At 39.6% G+C, this 23030-nt stretch overlaps 1 protein-coding gene across 7 annotated transcripts in view; it reads left to right on the plus strand.

Annotated features, from left to right (window-relative positions):
• LOC105233133 (GTPase-activating protein CdGAPr) overlaps window positions 1-23030 on the plus strand; it is a 188304-nt gene that overhangs the window by 162987 nt on the left and 2287 nt on the right. For all 7 annotated transcript variants that reach the window (XM_049454666.1, XM_049454678.1, XM_049454688.1 and 4 more), the window contains 4 exons: window positions 14250-15556; window positions 15643-17550; window positions 17617-18037; window positions 18947-21429. In XM_049454666.1, the coding sequence (XP_049310623.1) occupies window positions 14250-15556; window positions 15643-17550; window positions 17617-18037; window positions 18947-21429 (6119 nt within the window). The remainder of the gene's footprint in view (window positions 1-14249; window positions 15557-15642; window positions 17551-17616; window positions 18038-18946; window positions 21430-23030) is intronic.

The following is a 23030-nucleotide window of genomic DNA, read 5'->3' on the forward strand; positions in this document are numbered from 1 at the left end:
GTGCAGTTGAGAAAATGTGTAAGTCAGTTTGCATAACAGCTACATATGTATATACTACAGTGGTGCAATCTGATCTTCTTCAGAGCTTGTCACTGCCCTGGTCTGCACTCTATGTAAAATTTCGTGGAGATATACTGTCTAATAAAAAAGTTGCCCATATAAGGACTTCATTTTGATTGGTTAGTTTGTATGACAGCATAGTAGTTCGATCTGAACAACATGTAGGAAGGTGGTAACTTCATTTTTGAAAAGAACTGAGAGACTTCTTGTTCTTTTTCGTTGGCGTAGACACCGCTTACACGGTTGTATCCGAGTTTACAGCAGCGCGCCAGCCGTTCTTTCTTTTCGCTGTTTGGCGCCAATTGGAGGTTCCAAGGGTGCCAGGTCCTTATTTCCGCAGAATCTTTCTCTCGAAAACTCGTAATGCCGACTTATGAGATGATGTCATCGTCCTTACCTCTACACCATATAGCAGGACAGGGAGTTGTAGAGTTTGGTGCTTAGATGATTCCTTCATTTGCTCTCCTCGCTACAGAGTCTTGGTCAAGTGGGTTGTGCTGCTTGAAGCTGATTTCACATTTATCTCTTCTCTGCCATGGTAATAGCGGATCCTCCTCACTAGAAGATCATTTTCAGATTCTACTTGTAGACGCAAAAATCTTTCTATCTTCTCTTCTATGATAATATGAGATCTTCTTCACTAAAGAATAATTTTTAGATGTTACCTGTCTACACAAACTTTTTCGATAGGAGAATTCATCTCATCCCCTGAAGATTGCTACCAATAACATTCAGTAGATCTTCAAGGTGTTTCGCTTCTCTTCAAACTAAAGCATTTTTAGAAAAGATCGACACAAACTTTTACGAAAGAAAGTCGATATCCTCCCTTAAATAACCCTCTCGTTGATATTCGCTAGATCTCCTAGGCGAATGGTGCTTTTTAAACGTAAACATTTCTATGAATATTTGCCTTTTGAATCCTTAGCAGGTGAATTTACCCATAGCCCTTCCTTCATATGTAAACCTATGTACATATATCACCTTTCTTCTTAACCTTCTTGAATAACACGCTGCATGCAAAACTGTTGCACCCGTGTATAAAACTGTAATGCTCTAAAGGCTGTGCAACAGGCTTAATTGCACACTCAGTAACTTGCGTACGACCCCGTCCTTCTCTTGCTTCCAGCTCTTTTATTGCCCGTCTTCTGCGAGACAATTGGAAAATTGTGCACACAAATCACTTTAAAATCTCTTTAATGTGGAGCTCATTATTGCTTTTGTTACCAACTGACTTCCTACTTTTTTGCAATTAACTATTTTTGTTTTGCTTCGCTCTTTTGTTGTTTTTGCTATTTTATGGTTATCTCCATCGTTAGTTTTCCTATATATTATACTGCATCTTTTGCATTTATTTTTTCCACAACTTTTTTTTATTTTTAATTTTTTTCCTCGAAACTTCCATCGCTTTGTTGTTGCATTTACGCAGCCAAGCATAAAATCGCATTTGTGCCAACATTTAAACAATTCAGCCCAAAACTGGCACTACAGTACTCGAGAGCAGCGGCGTGATTACTTGCAACGCTTCGTTGCATGTTCCATTCTCACATTGTTCCCATGCAATTATTCTATGTTACTGCATAACTCATTGCGTGCGCTAACTTACCGGCTTGCGGCTTGTGTCGGCATTTGTCCATATGTATGTGTGTTATTCAGTCTAATACAAATGTGAGTCATGCTCTACTAGAATTACAAGCCACTGATTTTAAAATGGCAAAAAAAAAAAATAAAATTACAATTTTTTCACCAGAGACAGCTCAATTCTTAGGTTGCCCAATGCACTGAGGAAAAAAAGGTTTATTGTGAAAAATATTTTAAAAATTAAGTCCTTTGATATAAACTGGAGTCAGCATTTGTGAAATAGAGTAATTTAAGGTAAGAAAGTGACAGTAAATTCTAGGTAAAGTTCCACATAAATGCTTGAATATACATAGTTCTTAAGTGAGCTATGGTCTCCTAAGCTGGACTACATACCAAGTTTTTCAGATCTTTCCACTTTCAGGACTTTTTCTTCAGCTTAAGAGAATGTTAGCTGAAAAAGGAGCTGAATGCCTTAGCGACTGCGAAGCAAGGTACAGACTAACAGGTTAAGTTCTGAAAAACGAACGGTAGTCCTACTTTTCCATGTTACACTGTTCTAGGCTGTTCTATTCACTATCTCAGGTTTCCGCCAGATTGAACTTAGAAAGTGAATCCTGTAGTAACTCAGTAGAACTATACTTATAAATTTTGAAGCATTTATTTACTATAAATTATGATATATACATATGGAGTTCCATGAAAAGTTCCACAAAAAAAAGTTTAATATAACTCAGTGTTATAAGAGTTTATTGGCCAAAACTTGTGCTGCCTTATTGATAATTAAAGAAGTAGAGCGATTCTTTCCTTACCATCTCCCTCTCTCTCACCGAATACCTACAACAAACGGGTATATAACCTAAACGATCCCTAATTTTTAGCTGCCCAAGGATTTTCAACTCGGCAATATTTCTCTAAATTATTTGTAACACACTGAACATTATTTCATACCGAAGCTACGTAGTTTCTAAAGGCCAGAAGTGTCATCCAGTTTTTAAGGTATTCGACCACAATAGCTGTCACACAAACTGAACGAACAAACTTAAGTCCTTATGAGGAAAACCTCTTTTTTGACAAAATTGAAATGTGGCTGGATTCTTATCTAAGGTGGCGCTACAATCTCCCAACAAGTTGTTCAGATCGGACTACTACTTTGTAGGCTTTGAATTACTGTACTGGGCAAAAAGCACTGGTCAGTAGAAAAATTTGAGTTGTGAGTCATCCAAGAAAAAACGGATAATGAGAGATACCACGTCTTCAAAAGGATGGAATCATTTTTATTCTTCGGCTTCTGTGCAGCTACCTTTACCTTCATAATCGTCCACAACTTTTCGATCGGGTTTGAATGCTATTCCCGGTCCACGCCAACTGCTTTATACTTCTTTCAGCCATAAAGTTGCGAACCTGCAAAAAAAAGCTAAAAGATAACAATTAAATAGGAATGATGGTAGAATTGAAAAAAAAAATATTTGCGATGTTGGTTAAAAAATAACGTTACTTTGGTATTGATACTTTTCAACAATAAAGGGTAACAAATTTTTTTCCTAAATTTTCTTATACGCGTGACCGTTGACTCTTTCTTCAATTAAATGAATCAATTTTAGTCCATTATAAGAAAAATAGCCCCAGACTATTTACTGGCTGGCGTACTGTAGGTTGTAGCCATTCTGATCCGCTAAACCGTTCCCATGACCTTCTTCAAACATGGATCCTAAGATATTGATTCGTCCAAAAAAATTACTGTCTGATCTGATTCTCTGATCAATTTTCAAGCTCTTTGGCCCATACGTACCGTTGTTTCCGCATTCGTTGACTTAAAAGGTTTTTGTTTTGCAGGACGTCGGTCGTTGAATCCTGCCGCTCTGTGCCTCAGACGATTCGTTGATGCATCCACTATAATTGCTATCGCATCACTAAAGTCCTAATATCTGGCAAAGATTTATAGCGATCCAGTAGATAATACCGTCGCATAAGCCTGTCCTGGGCAAACGACGTCTTTCGGACCCTTCCACATTCTTCGTTCTGAGCAAAACAATCCGTCCCCTGATTTTTTTGTGAAATCTGTGTGATAAAGCTATTAGGCTTTAGTGAAATCAGTCAATTGGCGTAGTTTTGGAATTTTTATACCCTGAACAGGGTATATTAAGTTTGCCACGAAGTTTGTAACACCTAGAAGGAAGCGTCGGAGACCGAAGTATATATATAAATGATCAGTATGTTGAGCTGAGTCGATTTAGCCATGTCCGTCTGTCTGTCTGTCTGTATAAATACGAACTAGTCTCTCAGTTTTTAAGATATCGTTTTGAAATTTTGCGAATTACTCTTCAAGAAGCTGCTCATTTCTCGGAATTGCCGATATCGGACCACTATAACATATAGCTGTCATACACACTGAACAATCGGAATCAAGTTTTTGTATGGAAAACTTTTACATTTGACAAGATATATTCACGAAATTTGGTATAGATTATTTTCTAAAGCAACATTTTAATCTCCGAAGAAATTGTTCAGATCGGTTAACTATAGCATATAGCTGCCATACAAACTGAATGATCGGAATCAAATACTTACATGGGAAACTTTCTCATTTGACGATATATCTTCACGAAATTTGGTATGAGTTATTGCTTATAGAAATATTGTAATATCGGAAAAAATTGTTCAGATCGGCTCACTATAGCATATAGCTGCCATACAAACCGAACTATCGAAATCAACGGCCTGTATGGAAAACTTTTGCATTTGTCGTGGTATCTTCTTAAAATTTGAAAATGATAAGAAGATGCCATAAATTTTGAAATTGACCTCTAATGTCATTGTCAAATACACGTAAATAAACAATGGTACACTACACTGCGTGCCACAACCGATATGCTGATATTCCGACATGATATCATATTCTCGACTTGATGTAAAAAAATTTAAAAGACCAAATAAAAATAATCCACAAGCAGAATCAAAGTTTTTCATTTTTTAAAAATATTTTTCATTTTTCAAAAAAACATCGGAAGGTTATTTTTGCGCCACCTCTTATAATCTTCGAAAATTGTGAAACTGAACACATAGTTACTAAAAGAAATACACCTGTGAAGGCTATATTAGCTTCGGTTCAGCCGAAGTTAACGTTTTTTCTTGTTTTTATATAATTGCGCTTTCATAAATTTTTTACAAACACACTTCATATTGTAATTATTTATAAACAGCGAACTTACTCAAACTTGAAGTGGTAGCAAGTACAAACCGATCGATTTTTTATGTCCAAAAAAGCACTTTTTGAAACCCTTCTGTAATTGTTTACCTTTCTGTTGTACAGAAACATTTTTCTCCCTGCATTTGGCATTCCTTCAAAAGCGTATAGATTTTCATTTCCCTGTGATTATTTCACTTTCTTTTACGGCGATCGGGGATGAAGAACTGTCACAAATATTATGCAAGTGCAATGTGTATGGCTTGGCGTTCGGACACCGGCTTTAGTTGCACCATGCCAACCTTAGGTGATGAGGTATGATGGTATTGGTAGTGGACATTTTAGTGCTGTACATATATAGAGTTGAGTGTATGTGTCTATGTACATATGTATGTGCTTTCATCTGCAACAAGCATTGCGTTATTTGCTATTTGCAAAGCTTTAACTCTCGACCACGTTCGCTACATTCGTATAAATAAATATTTGCACTTACCATATACATACATGTACTGCATACATATGTGTAAATATTTGTATGTACATCCACATTTCGTTCCAGCGATTCACTCAACAAACAAAACCCATACAATTATTCAGTTCTTTGCGCGGCTCTCAACCGAGAACATTAAATTGTAGGTACCAGTTCATTAATTATATATATTTTTGTTGTACACATGTAAATAGTTTACCTTTGTGCGCGCCACACTCCGTTAGTTACTGTGTATTTGTAAATCTAATAATGTAAATTATAATTATATTATTAATTAGCAAAATTGATGAATGTGTTCGGTTGTTATGCAATCAAATATTTGCAGTGGTAAAATATTAGAGTAATTACCAAAAGTAAAGTGTGTAATAAAAATGTGATTTGAATATATGTACATACATATGTGTGAAAAAGTATATACTCGTACATATCAGCTTCGAACAGAGCTGAGGAACGGTTAAACCTATAGTTATTAATTTGCTAAAATATAGTGATGAATTTCACTATTATATAAAATAATATAAAATTATTACAAAAAAATTATTCAATAAGTACTTCAATAAAAATTGAAACCCTTTAAAAACCCTAAAACGTTTAAGTGACTTTAGGCTAATCCCAAGAGAGAATCACAATTGGACAGATTAAGGTCAGTCCTCTGTGAGGCTGGCAAAAGGACTCCAGTAAGCGGACTTTAAGTATCAACAAAGTGCCTTGTATTCAATACAAATCAGCATCATCATCTGTTCAGCTGCATGTCTAAAGCTGCGAGTTTCCAAGTTTTTTTATCTCTGATCTCGCAATTACGGTACAAATAAGAAGAAATGTTGAGAAGTTTCTGCGTATTAATCTTACAAGTAGCATTCGGTACACAGCGTGGAGACCAATAGCATAATGACCAGTTAGAATCCCTGCAATTAAAGAAAACCCAACTTTGCTGACCGTAAGAAGCTCCTTACTTTCGATTTACATTAAGACAGAAGGATCTTGCTATCGCCCAAATGTCGAGAACTGTCCACGGCTCACCAAGCTCATATCAGCTTTACAATTGCCTTCGTTTCCACTATAGCCTGGTACCGAAACTAGTATTATCCAGCAACGACAACAGGCGTTGATAGTGAGGTTAGTGTTCCTTAATCAGCCTTACCGTTAGGCATATCGAGCATATTTTTTAAATTTCAAAAATACATATGTAAGTTACCGACAAGTTCTAAACCGACTCGCTTGATTTCAATCAGAAGCTTTTTTAGAGAACAAGCAAATCATCATGAGATCAAGGCACTCCACTAAATTGGAAATTATTTATATCGACTGTATTTTTTCATCAATCGAAGCTTTTATTTATTGTTTTGTTCGCACAGCATTTTTATTGAGAAGTTTTTTCGGAATACACCTCTCTGAAGTTAACGGTTGAAATCTGCATATTCTGGCCTTCAGTACTTTTACAGACATCGTGAAAAATTCTTCGTTGTCTGAAGAGTCTCCTTGTATAGTTTGCTTAGCTTACTTGTGTAGCCAGGTCCTTGTTCAGGTGGTATTTCCACCACGAATCCCATACTGAATTTGCGCTTCTTTATATGGCCACTGCGGTAAATGCCAAAGGGACCTACTCGTCTCAGTCCTTACCCCGTCCACCTCTTTTTTTTTTTTGAAGGCGGTGATGTCAGCCTTTATTCTTACGAAGACATCAACCAACTGGGCAGCGACACCTTCCCAATTAAGGGATCGGACATTCCAGGTGCAAGCCTTTAAATTGTAATCCTTAATACGTTCGCAGTGGTCGCCATCAAAAGGGGGGGTCGCTCATCCGAAGCTGGTTTCTTATTTTCATTGAGGCTGTTTTTTTTTACGTGGCGGTTCCCAATCCCAGCACACAACTTTGTGGATGGTTGTTTCGCCTTCTCAGTCACGCCTTTAAACGGATGAAATATTTTGCGAGCTTTTTGCTAGTAAACCTTCAATACATAAAAAATTTTTAAAGATTGCGCTCGCATAACATTAAATGAGTGATTAAATTGCATGCTGCTATATAACTAATTTTGAAGTAAATTGTATATAAATTTAATTAAGCAAAGTAACTGCGGTTAAGACAATAAATTACACAACTAGTACCTTCGGCGACTCTCAATCTGTTGTTAGTGAATTATTTTATTTAGCGAGCAGCTAATAGCATTAGTTTTGCAATCTAAACATTTGCATGCAATCTGACACGTTGAATCGTTCGCTGCAAGCTCAAGCGTCGTTATGGTCAGTTCAGACTAACACAGCTCATTATATACATAAATACATATATGTACATATAAATTGTACATACTATATAAATGCAGATGCACCCGATAATGCTCGTATAAAGCAGACGAAATGGCCAACGGTAATTTCTGTTAACGTAAAAGAAATACATAAAATATTCCAGCGTACACGCGATACGAGGGTGAGCAAAAAATACACGGAATTACTGGAATCAAATCATGATATGAACTTTTTATTTCTTTCTTTCTCTTTTATACTTATGTGCCACTTGACGCAATATTTTTATTTCCAAACTAAAAAGATAAAGTTAGCATCACTAAACGGCACACTTAGCGTGGCCGCCTACAAAAAGTTGGCTTTTTTTGAACTTTATTGAAAGAATATTTTTGCGTGAAATATTTTAAAATTTTGAGGTTATAATTATACAAAAAATTTCGGAAGAAAAAATATTTAATAGTGGATTATTCGTTTTTTGCGCAGGAACTTAAAAAAGGTACCTAAAAAGATAAAAATAAATGAGGATTGCACCGCGACCCAAAGTCTATTGTGTCTCCTCTGCCAGATAAAGATACTACGAATAAGTGAGCGGCTACACTTTATTAGAATTTTCAAGAAATCGATTTTTTTTTTTTAATTTTCTGATATTAAAGAATAATATCTGAGAAATATTCTCTGAAAAATTTAAGCAAATCCGACAGAGAATTTTCGAGCTATTACATAATTAGCAAAGGGTTCTCGGGTGCCCTGGAACGTTCTTATGATCCTTCATATGAGTTTTTCCCAAAATTTTGTGTGTTCTAAACTGATGAGTCTCCAAGGGTTAGTGATGGTCACCGCAAGTAGCTTCGGTTGTTACTTTCAAAATTACTATTATTTTTTTTCAATTTTCTGTCAAGTCAAGTCGAAACCTTATTAAATGAAGGCATGTTTTTACTTTTATAAAATGAAATAATTTACGACAAATTGTCCTATTGAAAACTCCATATACCAAAAATATGTTCCAACAGGGCTGAAAGTTAACTTACACTTTCTTTGTCTCCCATTCTACGCCCTTTCGGACTTACCTAAACATACATTCATATACATATGTATCTTTATGGCTCTGATGTACTTATACACACATACTCACACAAACTTACTTACAAGTTACGTATACGTTTTGCTATCTCCTGTTTTGATTGACCTTCCCCAAGGCTGTCAAGTTAATGGACAAGGCAAATATTGCTGCAAATCAAATTAGGTTTCCTTTTAAGCGAAACTTGTACGCAGCTGTGAGATATACATACATACAAAAATTGTTTATACATATGCCGCTGGCAAATACACTAAAGATGAAGGACATGGCTTGCGTACAAAATAGCTGCAAACAACTGTAAAAACTTGTCATCGCAACAAAACGAAAAATCGCAAGCACTCACAATTCGGTGATTGCCTTTAAAAATGTTTTAGGTGTACTATTTCATGTATAACAATGTACTCATATTTGTAGTTGCCTATATAAAAATATATTTATATAGCGCTTGTGACCAACTCACCAGTTCCTTCTTTTTAAGAAATCCATGACATCATTCGCCTTAAATAGCCGGAGTAACTTGACTGAACGTCAACGTCTTTAATGCTGGCATCAACAATGAAGCGCAACATACATATATATGTATACTACATACTGATATATATATGTATGTAGTCGTAAATGGATTTCCGTATATATTTATACAATAGAAATAATATATTTAAGTATTTTTACAAATATTCTACGTATAGTATTTATGTATTACCCATCACTCCCATTTCACGTCATTCATACGTCGTGGAGAACAAATCTTTGCTGGCTCGTAAAAAAAAATCGAATATGTGCAATAATATATAAATCTACATAGCAAGTGTTGTAGGAATATGTGTGTTATTTATGATTGAAACATGTATTCCCAGAATGTTATGTTGGAGTCGCTATATATGTACATACATATATAAATTATCAGCATGACAAGCTGAGTTCAGTTAGCCATATTGTATACATGCAAACTAGCCCCTCAATTTATAACATATCGATCTGAAATTTTTCATACATTCCTTTTTCCCTAAAAAGCAACTTATTTGTCGGAACCACCAATATCGGACAACTATAGCATATAGCCGTCATACAAACTGACCGATCAAAACCAAATGCTTGTACGGAAAACTTTTTATTCGAAAAGACATCTTCACAAAATTTGGCATGCGTTATTATCCGAAGCTTTGCTACAAGCTCCAAAGAAATTCAAATCTGATTACTATAGCATAAAGCTGACATACAAATTAGCTGTTCAAACTAAAGGCCTTGTATGAAAAGCTTTTTTGTTTGGACAAGATATCTTCACTAAATTTGGTATAGCTTTTTGTCCAACACAACGATACAATCTCTGAAGAAATTGTTTAAATCAGACCACTCTAGCATATAGTATGTAGCTGACATACAAACTGATTGAACAAAATCAAGATAAACATCTTTTTTCCATATTAAGAACCTTAATTCGATTTAGAGGTAATTTATATCAAACAAAGGGGATAAAAAAATAACAACTTGTTTTCCAAATGGATACAAATCGGTGGCCGCTTACAATTTTCGAGCATAACCGTTTCAAGCATAACCATCACTTTGCGCCACAGTCCATCTACAAGTCTACAAAAAGCTCAACATAACCTAAAAATTAGGTTAACCATTTCAGCAGCTGTCAATCTGCTCAACCTAATTTCAATGTCTACACAGCGTACACAACAATACAAAATTATGCAATTTATTTTTACTCGCGGGCAACAAAGTCCTGGCGACTACACTTGACAGACACACCCAAAGAAACCGAATCCTTTTTTTTATTTTTTACTTACTTTGTTTTCATTTTTGCAGGAATTACAAAAATGTGTAATCAGCCCGTGGGAGCGCGTAGGAGTTGGTTAGCTTGCTATGTTTGCGCACGCAATTAACGCGCATATGTACATACATATACATGCATACATATGAATATATTCATACAAATGTTTGTGTTTCATGCTATTCTTTTTAGTACCGTTAGCAAGTACAAAACCTCAAGATACATATACAAATATATAAGTAAATTTTTTTTCTGGCGCGTATGTGCTGCTGCACGCTTCAATGTGGCATGCCACAATAAAAAGGACAGTTGGTTAGTCAATTACGAGAGGCAACGCCCAAAAAAAGTTAAATATGGAGCTTCTTTTTTTTACTGTTTTTTTATTTTTTTTTGTGTTTTTTGTTTGTTTTTGGTTGTTTTTGTTTTTGCTTTGTTTGTGCGCCTCATCACCGAAAGTGACACACATACACCCACGAATCGTCCTACTTTTGTAACTGTCAATTTTACTCGCCGCCATGCTTTTGATGCTGCTGCTAAAAATACGGATTTGTAGTTGTTGTTGTTTATACATGTATGGGTGTGTGTGTTTTGTGATGATTTCTCCCCCGCATAAGCATCTCAGTTGCGTCAAAGGCGTCAGCGGCGACAGGAAAACAGCCATTGCCACAGCGCCGGAACATTGGAGCCGCCGCAAAGAAAGCTTTGTAGCACTTTTATGCTTTTGCCTGCGCTTTCCAAGTATTTATTATTAGTTTTTGATGTTTTATTTGCTATTCTATTATTTTTATTTATTTTTTATTTTTTCTGTTTGCTACCATTTCTGTTGTTTATCTACTATATTTGTGACATGTTGCTTGGTTGGCAAATCTGCAGCTTTGCTTCTCAGCTGCTGCCTCTCGGCGCGCGTATGCCTTCGCCTGCTCCACCACAGCACCAAATATACCACAAATTGCTGTGACAACATAAAAATCCCTGCAGCAAAAAGAAAAAAAGAGAAAATTGCAAAAATTTGTGGTGTGGAGGAAAATTAATTCTCTCAGTAACAAGCCAAAAGGCACAAGAGAGTGAAAAAAGAAAATAAATAAAATAACTGCCAAAGCGGCACTCGTTGTACCGGTACTTACGCAACTCACTGTGAATTAGGTCAGTCAAGGCGAAATGTGTGTTAAAAGTAACTGTCAGTTGTGGATGTGCAACACACATGCCTTTGCGTACAGACTCACCTACATATTAAGCACAGCTTTGTGGAGCAACCACACATACACATGTACATACAAAAATATTTGCGATGAGCCAGTAAAAATGTGAACAGCAGCACAGCAACCACAAAGCGGTTTTCATAAATATTGCAACATTGTATGTTGCTGCTGCAACATGTAGGAATTTATTACAAGCAAATAAAGGTTTTTCTCTTATAAATTTTGTGCTTTCATATGAGAGATATTAGGTTGATATTATTACGAACACGAAACAACGTTAACCAAAGCGATGGTATTTATCATCTGTTTCAAGGTTCCACACTTGTTAAAAAAAACACCGATACTTCTAATCTAATGGGGAATGTTTATTATTATTCGAAAGAACATATTTTGGCATTTATCTTTTGAAGATTATCTCTTTGAAATGTTGACCGCGGCTACGTCTCCAAATCCTACATCGAAGCGGATTTGTTCGCATAGTCTATAGACTTTTCATATCCCCACAGAAAAATGTGTAACGGTGTGATTTCACAAGATCTAGGTAGCCAATCGATCGGCCCAAAACGTGAAATTATCTGCTCATTAAAGTGTTCTTCCAATAAATCCATTCATTGATGCGATATGGGAGAAGTGGCGCCGTCTTTTTGAAACCAAATGTCGTCGAGATCACAATTTCAGGCATCAATTATACGGTTATCATGGCGCGACAACGGTTGCACTTGACGGTTACGTTCTCACCGGCATCATTTTTGAAGAAATATGAACCGATGATTCCACGGTCCACAAACCACACCAACTGCTGTTTTTTTCTGAATGTCAGTTCTTGAATATCTTCTGGTTGGTCTTCGTCGAAAATGCAGCTTGTTTACTACCCATTGAGTCAGAAATGGGCCTCATCGCTAAAAAAAAAATTTGGCTCGAAAACGTCGGGGTCTTCTTGGAACTTTTCAAGAGCCCATAGAGGGAAGCGATGTCACTTGGGTAGGTCGACGTAGCGTCAGTTCTTGCACAAGTCGTTTTGGACGCTTTCAATATATCATCTCGACGCAAAATGCGTCAAGTCGTTCCATACGTTAATCCGAGTTGCTACGAACGATACCGAATCGACTTTCCACGGTCATCGTGTACACTCTCAGCTATGGCGTTAATATTTTCATCACTGCATGGTAGACGTGGTCTATTCAGGTCTTAAGGTGGGTGATTGTGTTGAGAATAGTACTCTCAATAGGCCGATTATGTTGATCATAAGTTGATTGAAGCGTGCAAAACACATTATTTACAGAACGTGAATTTTCGTTATAAAGTTGAACGCTTTGTAAAGCTTGTTCAGGCATAAATTTTTCCATGATAAAATTCCAAACAATACTAAACAAAAATATTATGACAGCTTGACATGACTCACGTGTGATCTGCAAAAAAAAAAGCTATTGAAAAAAGTGCCTCTACTTGGACGAATTATGATATACACTATAATTTATAATAATGTTTATAAATAAGAATAATTCTGAACTTCGTAAGCAAATATTTCAAGTTTGGAGACTAACTTCGAAGAACTGAGAAATTACTTCTTTGCTTTGGATTCAGTCTGTAAAGATAAAAATTGGTTTGATCTAACACTCAGCAGCTCACTTTTGCACAGTGCAATAGATAAAAATACAAATAAATGCAGACTGTTAGATAGAAAACGGAAGAGTATAACAATTTACCATACGATACCCTCTTGAACGTTAATTTCCATCCTGCTAACACCTTCACATTTTCAGGGGACAGAGTGCTAGGCTCCTCAGTTAAAATAAAATTTATCATTCCCATGTCCTTCCTAAGCCACTGAATAAAGCCCATGACAAAGCTTATCACAAATTTGTTGAGACGACTAATGTCGGTTTCGCCTATGTCTCCTGGTTCGTTGAAGATAAGACTGTCGAGATGTTTCAACCTCAGTCTTGCAAAGGCTGGACAATGGAGGAGAAAGTGCTTGAATTATTCCACCTCGCCCTTCGTTATACAACTTTGACAACTTGCATCCGACAAGATTTTTAACCTTACCGCATAAATTCCGAATGCACAGTGACCAAAAAGAACTCGAAATTCGTTACAATGCGGCAAGATGAACTTTGCTAAGAACAAGTACCCTAGTAGCACAACTATTAGTTCGCTTGTACACACCTGTATAACCAATGACAATTATATTTTCCTGGTACTTGCCTTATACTCAATAGCTGAGATCAGCGAGACTCCGAAATTAACGATGATTGTAATAGATGTCAGCCAAGGCTCTAATCCTCCGAATTCCACGATAGAGCTTTCAATTCTGACAATAATGTGTGGTTTGCCCCATGACGAAGACAAGGCCTTTGAAAATTTTTTTGCCAAGATGACTCAGTTCAAATTGTTGGAAATCCGTAAGCTCTATAAGTGATTCAATAAAGTTTTGCCTGTCCAATATTTGTTTCTGTTAACTATTAAGAAGGTGTTGCTCGAATATTTTGAAATGTTGGAAATTCTTTGACTAAATGCTTCAGCAACTTATATATGAACACCGCTCACCCATTTTTCTTGATTTCCAATACTCTACACGTTTCTAAACTTTTTATTTCCTTGCTCGCAAACTAATTGCAATTTGTTTCTTCCTCTCATTTCAGAAATCCTGTCGCTTTCCGAAACTCGAAGAATGCGCACACTTCCACTATGAACGCGTGCAATTGGGCGCATTTTCGGTGCGTCTAATGGACGATAAATCCGAATTGCTGAACAGCAGCATAGCATCACAATCGATTGGCGGCGATATTGCCGGCAGTCAACTGGGACAGGCGCTCAGCAACAGCGGTACCGGTCCCTCATCCTACCGTTCCTTCTCGCCAGCGAATTGTTGGTTCATCATAAAAGTTTTCCCGCACAGCTGTGATCCGTTTCTAGTGAAACGTTCCTTTGACAATATGCAGATGTTGGACGAGATGTTGCATCGCTGCGTGTATGATCGCAAAATAAGCGGTCTGAAGAATTTGGAAGAGTTGGATTTCAAGAGTGAGGAAGATGTCGAATATGCGGTCGCAAAATATTTGGAGCGTTTCTCAAAGATCGCCTCCGATTCGTTGACTTGCGGCACTATACTCACTTGGTTGCAATTGGACAATAAGGGGCGTCGTTTACCGCTAGCCGATGGTGATACAATGCGTACGATAAATACACCCGCAGTGGGAGCCGCTTATGGTGTGCGTCGCTATCAGGCGCAAGCATCCGATGAAATCTCTATTGAAGTGGGTGATATGATCTCCGTTATTGATATGCCTAGTCCGGCTGAATCGATTTGGTGGCGTGGCAAGAAATCGCACTTACAAAAATCACAATACGAAGTTGGTTTCTTTCCGCAATCGTGCGTGGCTACAATCGGTGATAAGGTGCCGCGTCATTTTCCTATGCCAGCGCCACTAGTCGGCCAATTAGATGTCTCGCCAACGAAACCGGTTTTACGTAAACATGGCAAACTCATTGCATTCTTTCGTTCCTTCATCTTATCACGGCCATCACGGCGTCGTCTCAAGCAGAGCGGCATCTATCGGGAACGCGTCTTCTCGTGTGATCTATCAGAGCATTTACTCAACAGCGGGCAGGAGATACCAATGGTATTGAAATGTTGCGCGGAATTCATTGAAGAATATGGTATCGTCGATGGTATCTATCGGCTTTCGGGTATTACGTCGAATATACAAAAGTTGCGACGCGCTTTCGACGAAGAGCGTATACCAGATTTGGGTAATCCGGAGATGAAACAAGACATACACGCGGTTAGTTCGTTGCTGAAAATGTACTTCCGTGAATTACCGAATCCTTTGTGTACGTACCAGTTGTATGACAACTTTGTTGAGGCCATACAAGAGAAGAGCGAGTCGAACGAACGACTTCGACTGATGAAGGAGACTGTACTGAAGTTGCCGCCACCGCATTATCGGTAAGTAGATCTATATTGTAGGGATACTTAAAAGTTAGTGGATTTTGTCCAATCGTCAACATACTTTTACTCTTTTCTCCCCGCAGCACATTGAAATACTTAGCGGAGCATCTAAATCGCATCTCACAACACTCTGCACGCACCAGCATGAATGACAAGAATCTGGCTATAGTTTGGGCTCCCAATCTACTTCGCTCACCAGCGCTCGAGTCCGGTGGTGTGGCAGCGCTACGCGGCGTTGGCGTACAAGCTGTCGTCACTGAGTACCTGATACGTAATTGTCACAATATTTTCGACGCCTTCGATGATATGAATGTGCGTCTTAGCTACATTGCCACAGCTGGCGCGGCACAAGCCAACGAGACGCGTCTCGATTCGTTAACGGATTGTGAGAGCTTGTTAGTGGAGCAGCGCGAACACGATCAATCGCTTACCTATATGGAGCGTCCGAAAAGTCTTAGCACTGGCGGTCCGAAGTTGATTAGTTTAGAGGAGGCACAGGAGCGTCACTCACGTATTGATGGACTCGATATGAAGACTACAATGCCTATAAATATGGTATCCAGCAATGCTGCAAATATTGGTTCATATATTGAGGTCGGCGGTGGACCATCTAGTCTACCTGATAAATATCATACAGTGCTGTCGGTGCCACGCAGCTGGCAGAAGCGGAAAACACATTCATGGAAATCGCTCTTTACACGTAATCAACGACCAATCAGCAACGGCGCACACGATTTGAAGACTGGTGCCGCGTCAACTGCAGTTGCTAGTAATGTTGTGCCGCCAGCGCGTCAGAAGGACGGCAGTCACACACAAGTTACATTTGCAGAAGCCGACTTGATAATCACAAATGCCGGTAAAGTGGGTAAGGCGCTGCACAAGCAAGAAAAACCGAAATCGATTGAACTATTCGAGACGAGCAGTCGACGTGACGACGTGGTCGGAAAGCCGATGGAAGTCTGTGTACGTTCGAACTCCATCGACAGTCTGCGCACTGCTGGACACTCACGTTCGGTTTCGCATGATTCCTACTTTGATTTGCTGCAGTCGCCACAACGTGGACATGTGACAACTTGTCCGTCACGCGAGCTCTCCGAATTGGGTTTGAATTTCGATCGTGAAGAGCCTGAGATGCGCATCTTCTCCGAAAGTGAGTCGCTAGTGAGCTCACCACGCGTCGGCAAGGAAAATATACCACCAGCTTCTGGCGCAGCTTCACGTCGCATATTGCGCGCGCGTCCCGAGGAGTTTTCCAGTCAGACAAACAGCGTTAATCCGAGTCCCAAAAAGCAGCCACGTCTCAATTTGCATCTTTCGCCAAGCGCAGCTTCCGCTTTGGCGAATAATTGGGCACAACAGGGCGGCCACGGCGGCCACGGCGGCGCAGCAGGTATGCCAAGTGGTACAATGTTAGACGCAGCTGGCAACGAGTCGGTCTGCCATGAGCATCACGCACATCTTTCTAGTGACGAAAGCTGCTGCAAACGTTACAAGCTCGAAGATCAATTGTCCGATATACAGTTCATTGATTGCAGCACACCTGAGCACACCATAGCCAATCCACAGACGCTTTATGCAAGCGTGCAAGTACACGCGCCACCCAAGTCAGCGCTCTCCAAAAATTCGCTGTACGGCTCGACAGAGAGTACAAACAAATCGCAAGATGCCGTTAGCGCTAAGGCGATACAATTTGAAAAGAAGTACGGCATTGCTGCCAAAGGTGGTGGTGAGAAGAAGACAAGCGCTGGCGCGGCAGCAGCAGCCGCAGCAGGTGGCAGCATTATCAGCACTCGCTACAGTTACCCCACAGTGCAGTTGGGCGCCAAGCGCAAAGATCAGGATTCATTCAAAGAACGTTTCAGTTATCCCGGCTCTGGGGTGAGCAATGAACGTCGCTTCTCTGCAAAAGATGCCGCATCCCGCATGCAATTCGAGGATGAGCTTTGCGCCAAACGTGAGCTGGAGAGCATTACACAAGTACCTTATGGAAGGTGAGGGCACATGTTCAATAATTGAATTTTATTTTTTACTAATTTTTCGTAACTCACACTTCACAGAAACACAAGCCACAACAATCATACACATGCGCCCAAGAATCTACCCGACTTGATGCGTCCGAAGAATCGCAACAGCTACTGCAATGCCAATGAGGCACTGAATACGTTACTATTACGCAATAGTACTAATGAAATAACCAAAGATGCCAAATCCGAAATGGAACGTTCGAAAATTTCCGTTACACCTTCCTCACCAATGCAGAGTCCACGCTACTCGTTGTTGGTGGGTGAGACCAGCTCCGAGAATAGTTCGGCTGTCAATACGCCACAATATGATTTGGAACCCCTAATGGCTACCTCTGCAATGTCGGGTTTATCACAACTCTCGGGCGCATCCTCACATCAACAGCAGCAACCATTATTATTGGGCGTCGACACGGGCAGTTGTTTGGGCACATCACACGAAAGTCTCGGCAGCAATGTAAGAAATTTCTAGATACTCCATATAAAAATAAGTGTGGTATTGTGGAAAAGCTGCCTATTTAAGTTTAGATTATTTAAAAAAAGAAATGCAGCTAAATTTCAAGATATTGTTTAAGGTTAGGTGAGATCAGCTATGGTGTATTTTTCTCATCGAATAATTTTAAATCAAACCACTGAATTATGATCTTGGAGGTATTAGTTTCTGAATACGGTTTGTTTAGTTTTTCTGGTCATAAAATGGCACTACTATAGTAAGAATTTCGGTTCGATGAACCTCGTGCGAAATTCCTTTTGTGCCAAACGGGGGCTATTAAGAGTTTGCTTCGCTAAATTTTTTGCACATCTTGAAGTTATAAGAAACAGGAATTTTGAGGAATGCTGCCGAGTTGACAACCCTTGGATGAATAAAAATCCAGGTGATGTGGGAACGCATATCGAAGTACTAAATCGGTTCTTAACTTAACTGTTTTATCAGAGATTATGGACCACAAGAAAATTCAGACCTTCCAGAATCTACTGTAAAGGAAAGTGAAAAGATCCAACTTTATGCCCACCAAATTTCTTCTGTCTGACAGAGTTTACAAGTTAAGAAATAAGCCGAATCGCTAGTCTGGCAGTTATAGTGGTAACTTGAAGTTGTGATCTGTCAGTATTATATAGGAAAATTTTTAAAATGAAATCCCTCTATTAACATTGTCTTATGAAAGAAGTCGTACGAATCTTAACTATCAAAGATGAAGAGGTCTAGGTATTGGCTAGACTTTTAGAGCAAAAAATTTTTAAAATTAAATTTTTACAAAATAATCGTATTTGAGGTTAACAACTTCTAGGAATAATTGTTTCTATAGACACATTTATTATCTTCAATTATTATGTTATATCACTCACTTACTTTCCTCCCACACAGTTCACATCACACTCGAACATCACGAACACATCGCATCCCGAACGTCGCGATATGCACGCACTTAAACGAGAGCTCTCACTCGATCTTCAACCACTGACCACCAAGATGACCATCGACGGTGTAGATGGTATTGGCAATGGTGGTGCTGGACATGCGTCCACATTGCCCTACAATAGACAACGAGAATTAGCACAGCAACTCATTCCATCGCCGAATAATTCGAATTTCACAGACAATACTAGTCAATCGGTGACGCCCAGTGAATTCGGCTATCAGAATTTGCAACGTCAGTCGAGCATGCATTCGTTGATTGAAACCGAGGCGGAGTCGCCAGCGTATGAAGAATACGAGAATACACCGAGCAATATGGCCTCACCGTTGTTGGGCGCACAAAAGCCGCCACCGGTAGGCGGTCCCACAAGCCCGATACGTGCTACAATTAGCATTACATATAATATGCGTAGTCCACGCGAGGAATTGCCAACTAAAGGTTACGCTGTGATGCGCGACAAGACGAAGGCTGCTGCCAAGGGACCGCTGCTGGAGACGAGTTTCGATGAGAATACCGTTTATGAGCAGGTGCGATTCTTTAGAAATTCTGTGACCGAGGTAAATCAGCTATTAAATGACGAACGTAAGAGTGTTGTGACGCTCGAATGTCTGAAAGAGACCAATGAGAATGATATGCAGGACTTTAGTGCTTACGAAAACGTACCGCTCCTAAATGAAAAGACAACTAGCAAGGCATGTCGGCCAGATATGCCGATGTGTGGCGAGAAAAATCTGTTAGACAGTTTGGAAGACGACGCCGAGCAAGAAGATGAGGGTTTGCTCTATGAAAATGTTGAATTACGCAAACCGAAAAGTGTTTATGAAAATTTATTAGGTGAACAATTGAAAGGTGAAGTAAGAGAAGCTGATCCATCAGACAAATTAGAATTGGACAGCTTGGATAGCATCAAAACCGACACAGATATTGTGAAAGCAGAATGTATAGAGCTTGCGAATGTTAACGCGCAAGAGCTTGAACTTGAACCGCCGCTTAGCGCCGGTATTGTCGAAAACTCAGCACGCAAGTCGCCTTCGAACTTTAGCGTTAAAGAGCTGGCTACAAAGTTCGAGAGTTCGCCTGTCGAGCAACTACCTGCCTTCGACTTCAGCTTCCGCAGTTCGATTAAAAAGCACACAAGTGTTGTGAATGCCGAACTGAAAACCTCGCAAACGAGTCTCAGCTCGAATACCGAGCAGACGGTAGCAACAAAGGAGACTGTGAACCCCAAACAGAAGCTGACGAAATCACAACAAATAACGCGTTCGCTGGATGAGAACGCATTCGTGCGCGAATTTGGTTCGAAACATTTGCAAGAGTTGAACACGCGCAGCACCCAACAGCTGCCCGAACTGGCTGAGGTAACGAATCGACGTAAAAGTTTCGACTTTACTCGTCCGAAAACGTTAAACCCGCCAAAGCGGCTGCCCGGCATACCAATTACCGAAGAGATTTGTTTGTCGAAGAATGAAAAGGCAGCGTCACCGGCTGCATTCAAGCACGAGAAGAGTTACAACCATGCAGTGGTGGATGCCGCATTAGAAAACGATTACGAAACAGCCGAACTGAAGATCACGCCAACCACAGAGAATCGCATCTCGCTTATACAGAACAACGTTAACTCGACAGCGCAGCAAGCAGCGGCTACGGGTAACTCAACCGCCGCTGCCATAAATGCCAGCGCCAGCGATCTGAGCAATTCGAATTTGAATTTGTCGACTAGCAGCTTAAAAGTGTTGTCCGGCGTGAAGCTGGACCGCGAGCGTATTGACAAAATCAAAGAAGAACGTCGTCAGCAATTGACACAAAAGTATCGCGGCGATACGACGAACTTTAAGTCGCGTTCGAAAACCGATCTGCACACGCCATCACATAAGGACGACGACAAATTTAATGGCGCCGAATCGTTGCGTATCAAATCGAAATCACGCGGTGACATGCGCGCTCTACAGCAGGAGAACGAAAATGTTAAAGAGCTACTGGGTCGCGCACGTTTGCTGGCCGGCTCAGAAAGCACTTTGCATGCACCACGTGTGCGCAGCATTTCCGATGAGAAAAATCAAAATTGTGATGCGAACATAATAACAACTGCGACGGTTGTAGCTGGCAACAATTCTAATACGAATGCGAATGCTACCAACAACAGCACTACAAACGACATCACAACCAACACAACTTCTTCTTTGGGTAATGTAAACTACGCGAAGAAATCTACCGCAGCACAGGAAGAGTTCTCAGCACGCGCTACAGTACAGAAATTCGAACGGAAGAGTTTTGAGTATGCCAACGGCATAGCGGCCCCGATAGCGTCAACGACAGCAGCGCGGGAACGCAATAGCCGCAGTGAGGGAACAAGTGGCGGTACGAGCAATAGCTCCAGCGGTATTGGCAGTCACGCAGCGTTGTCGACTAGTCGGCAAAGTCTAACGTCAACGTAAGTAAATGTGGCTTTAATATAAAATATCGAACTAACCTCGCTAGATATTATTTATTTTGAGGGTTATTTGTACACCTTATTATATAGTAAACTTGACTCTCCATTTTAGGTCACAAATTTAGCTGTAGAACGAGAGTGATTGCCTCTGGTCTTGTACGACTAATATTTTGTGATCTTAATATTATTTTAAAATGGGATTGTGACCTAGTCAGTCGGAATACAAACTAAATAACTGTCATTATCAAAATTACTTAGGCTTTAAATTTTCTATGTAATGACTTTTTTTTAAAAGAGTGATTGCTTGTGGACGAAATCAAGGTCTCAGATTTTCTGACAAGTCCCTATTGATATGTTTGTCCTGGCGTTGTCCTAATTTTACACAATTCTTCTTCCATGGGCCAAAGCTCATCTCCTCTGGTCGATTAATTCCTTCAGACGGTTCATTGCTGACAGCGTTGGTTCAAGTTAAGAGTTTGGTCATGGTGGATCCGCTCATAGTAGATGATTCCCTGTCAATCAAAGCAAAAGCCGTTGTGACCTCCAAATCAAGCTGGCGCCCGTTTGCGCTGGCCCAGTGTTTCGCTAAAAATTGTCATATTCACTTTTCACATTGGCTTGAAAAATTCCAGCCGAGGGGCCTAATTTTCAACCATTTTTAGCAATTTTTGCCGTAATCAGCAAGAACGCATATGCGCTTATATTCGTTGAAAAGCGACTTGACATTGGAGGCCACGCCACAAGCGCACTCGCCAAATACTTCTTTCAATTAGTTTATTGCTTCCTTGGCTGTATGGCTTATAACACTATTTTGTTGGAACAAAAGGTCGTCCATATCAACATCGTCTAATTCAGGCACGAAAAAGTCATTGATTATGGCTCTACAGCGTTCCTCATTGACTGGCTTCTTTTGAAAGGAATATGGACCCTCTGCTCATAGAGTACACCAAACAGTGATTCCTTAATCCATAAATCCCACAATGTTGCTTCTTAACGTATCCATTCAATCAGAAGTGAGGCTCTTCGCTGAGCAAAATTGTCTTTCGCTCGTTTGAGTTTGCTAAAATTTCAGAAGTCATACGGAGTTAAATCAGGCAAATGCAATGCTGCGGCAGGACATGACTTGAAATTTTGGCGGAAAACTCACGAAGAATCATTATCATGGTGCAAAACCCAAGTATTTTCGACCCTTTTTACAAATAGAATTACGCATAACGCTCAAATAGTACTCCTTGTTGATAGATTGTCCGGTCGGAAGGAATTCGGAGTTCCCACACCTCGTTAATCAAAGAAAACTGTCAACATAACCCTAATTTTTTACCAGCTTTGACATGTTTTTTTCGACTTCGGCTCATCTTTGGCTTGATAATCGGCCGACTGATCTCTGTTTCCTGGTCGTAAGCATAGACCCTAGACTCATCCCCAGTAATAATACATTTCATTATATCCTGGTAGTCGAAAAGTTGTTTCACAGACCTTAACGCGACGCTGTTTTTAGAAAAAATTTAGTAATTTTGAAAGCAATCCTGTTTTCACTTTTCTTAGTCTCAAATGAATTTTCAAAATGATTCGCTGATCATTCCGATATGCCAACGATGGCA

The sequence above is a fragment of the Bactrocera dorsalis genome, chromosome 1 (genome assembly GCF_023373825.1).
Source record: "Bactrocera dorsalis isolate Fly_Bdor chromosome 1, ASM2337382v1, whole genome shotgun sequence".
Classification (NCBI taxonomy): domain Eukaryota; kingdom Metazoa; phylum Arthropoda; class Insecta; order Diptera; family Tephritidae; genus Bactrocera; species Bactrocera dorsalis.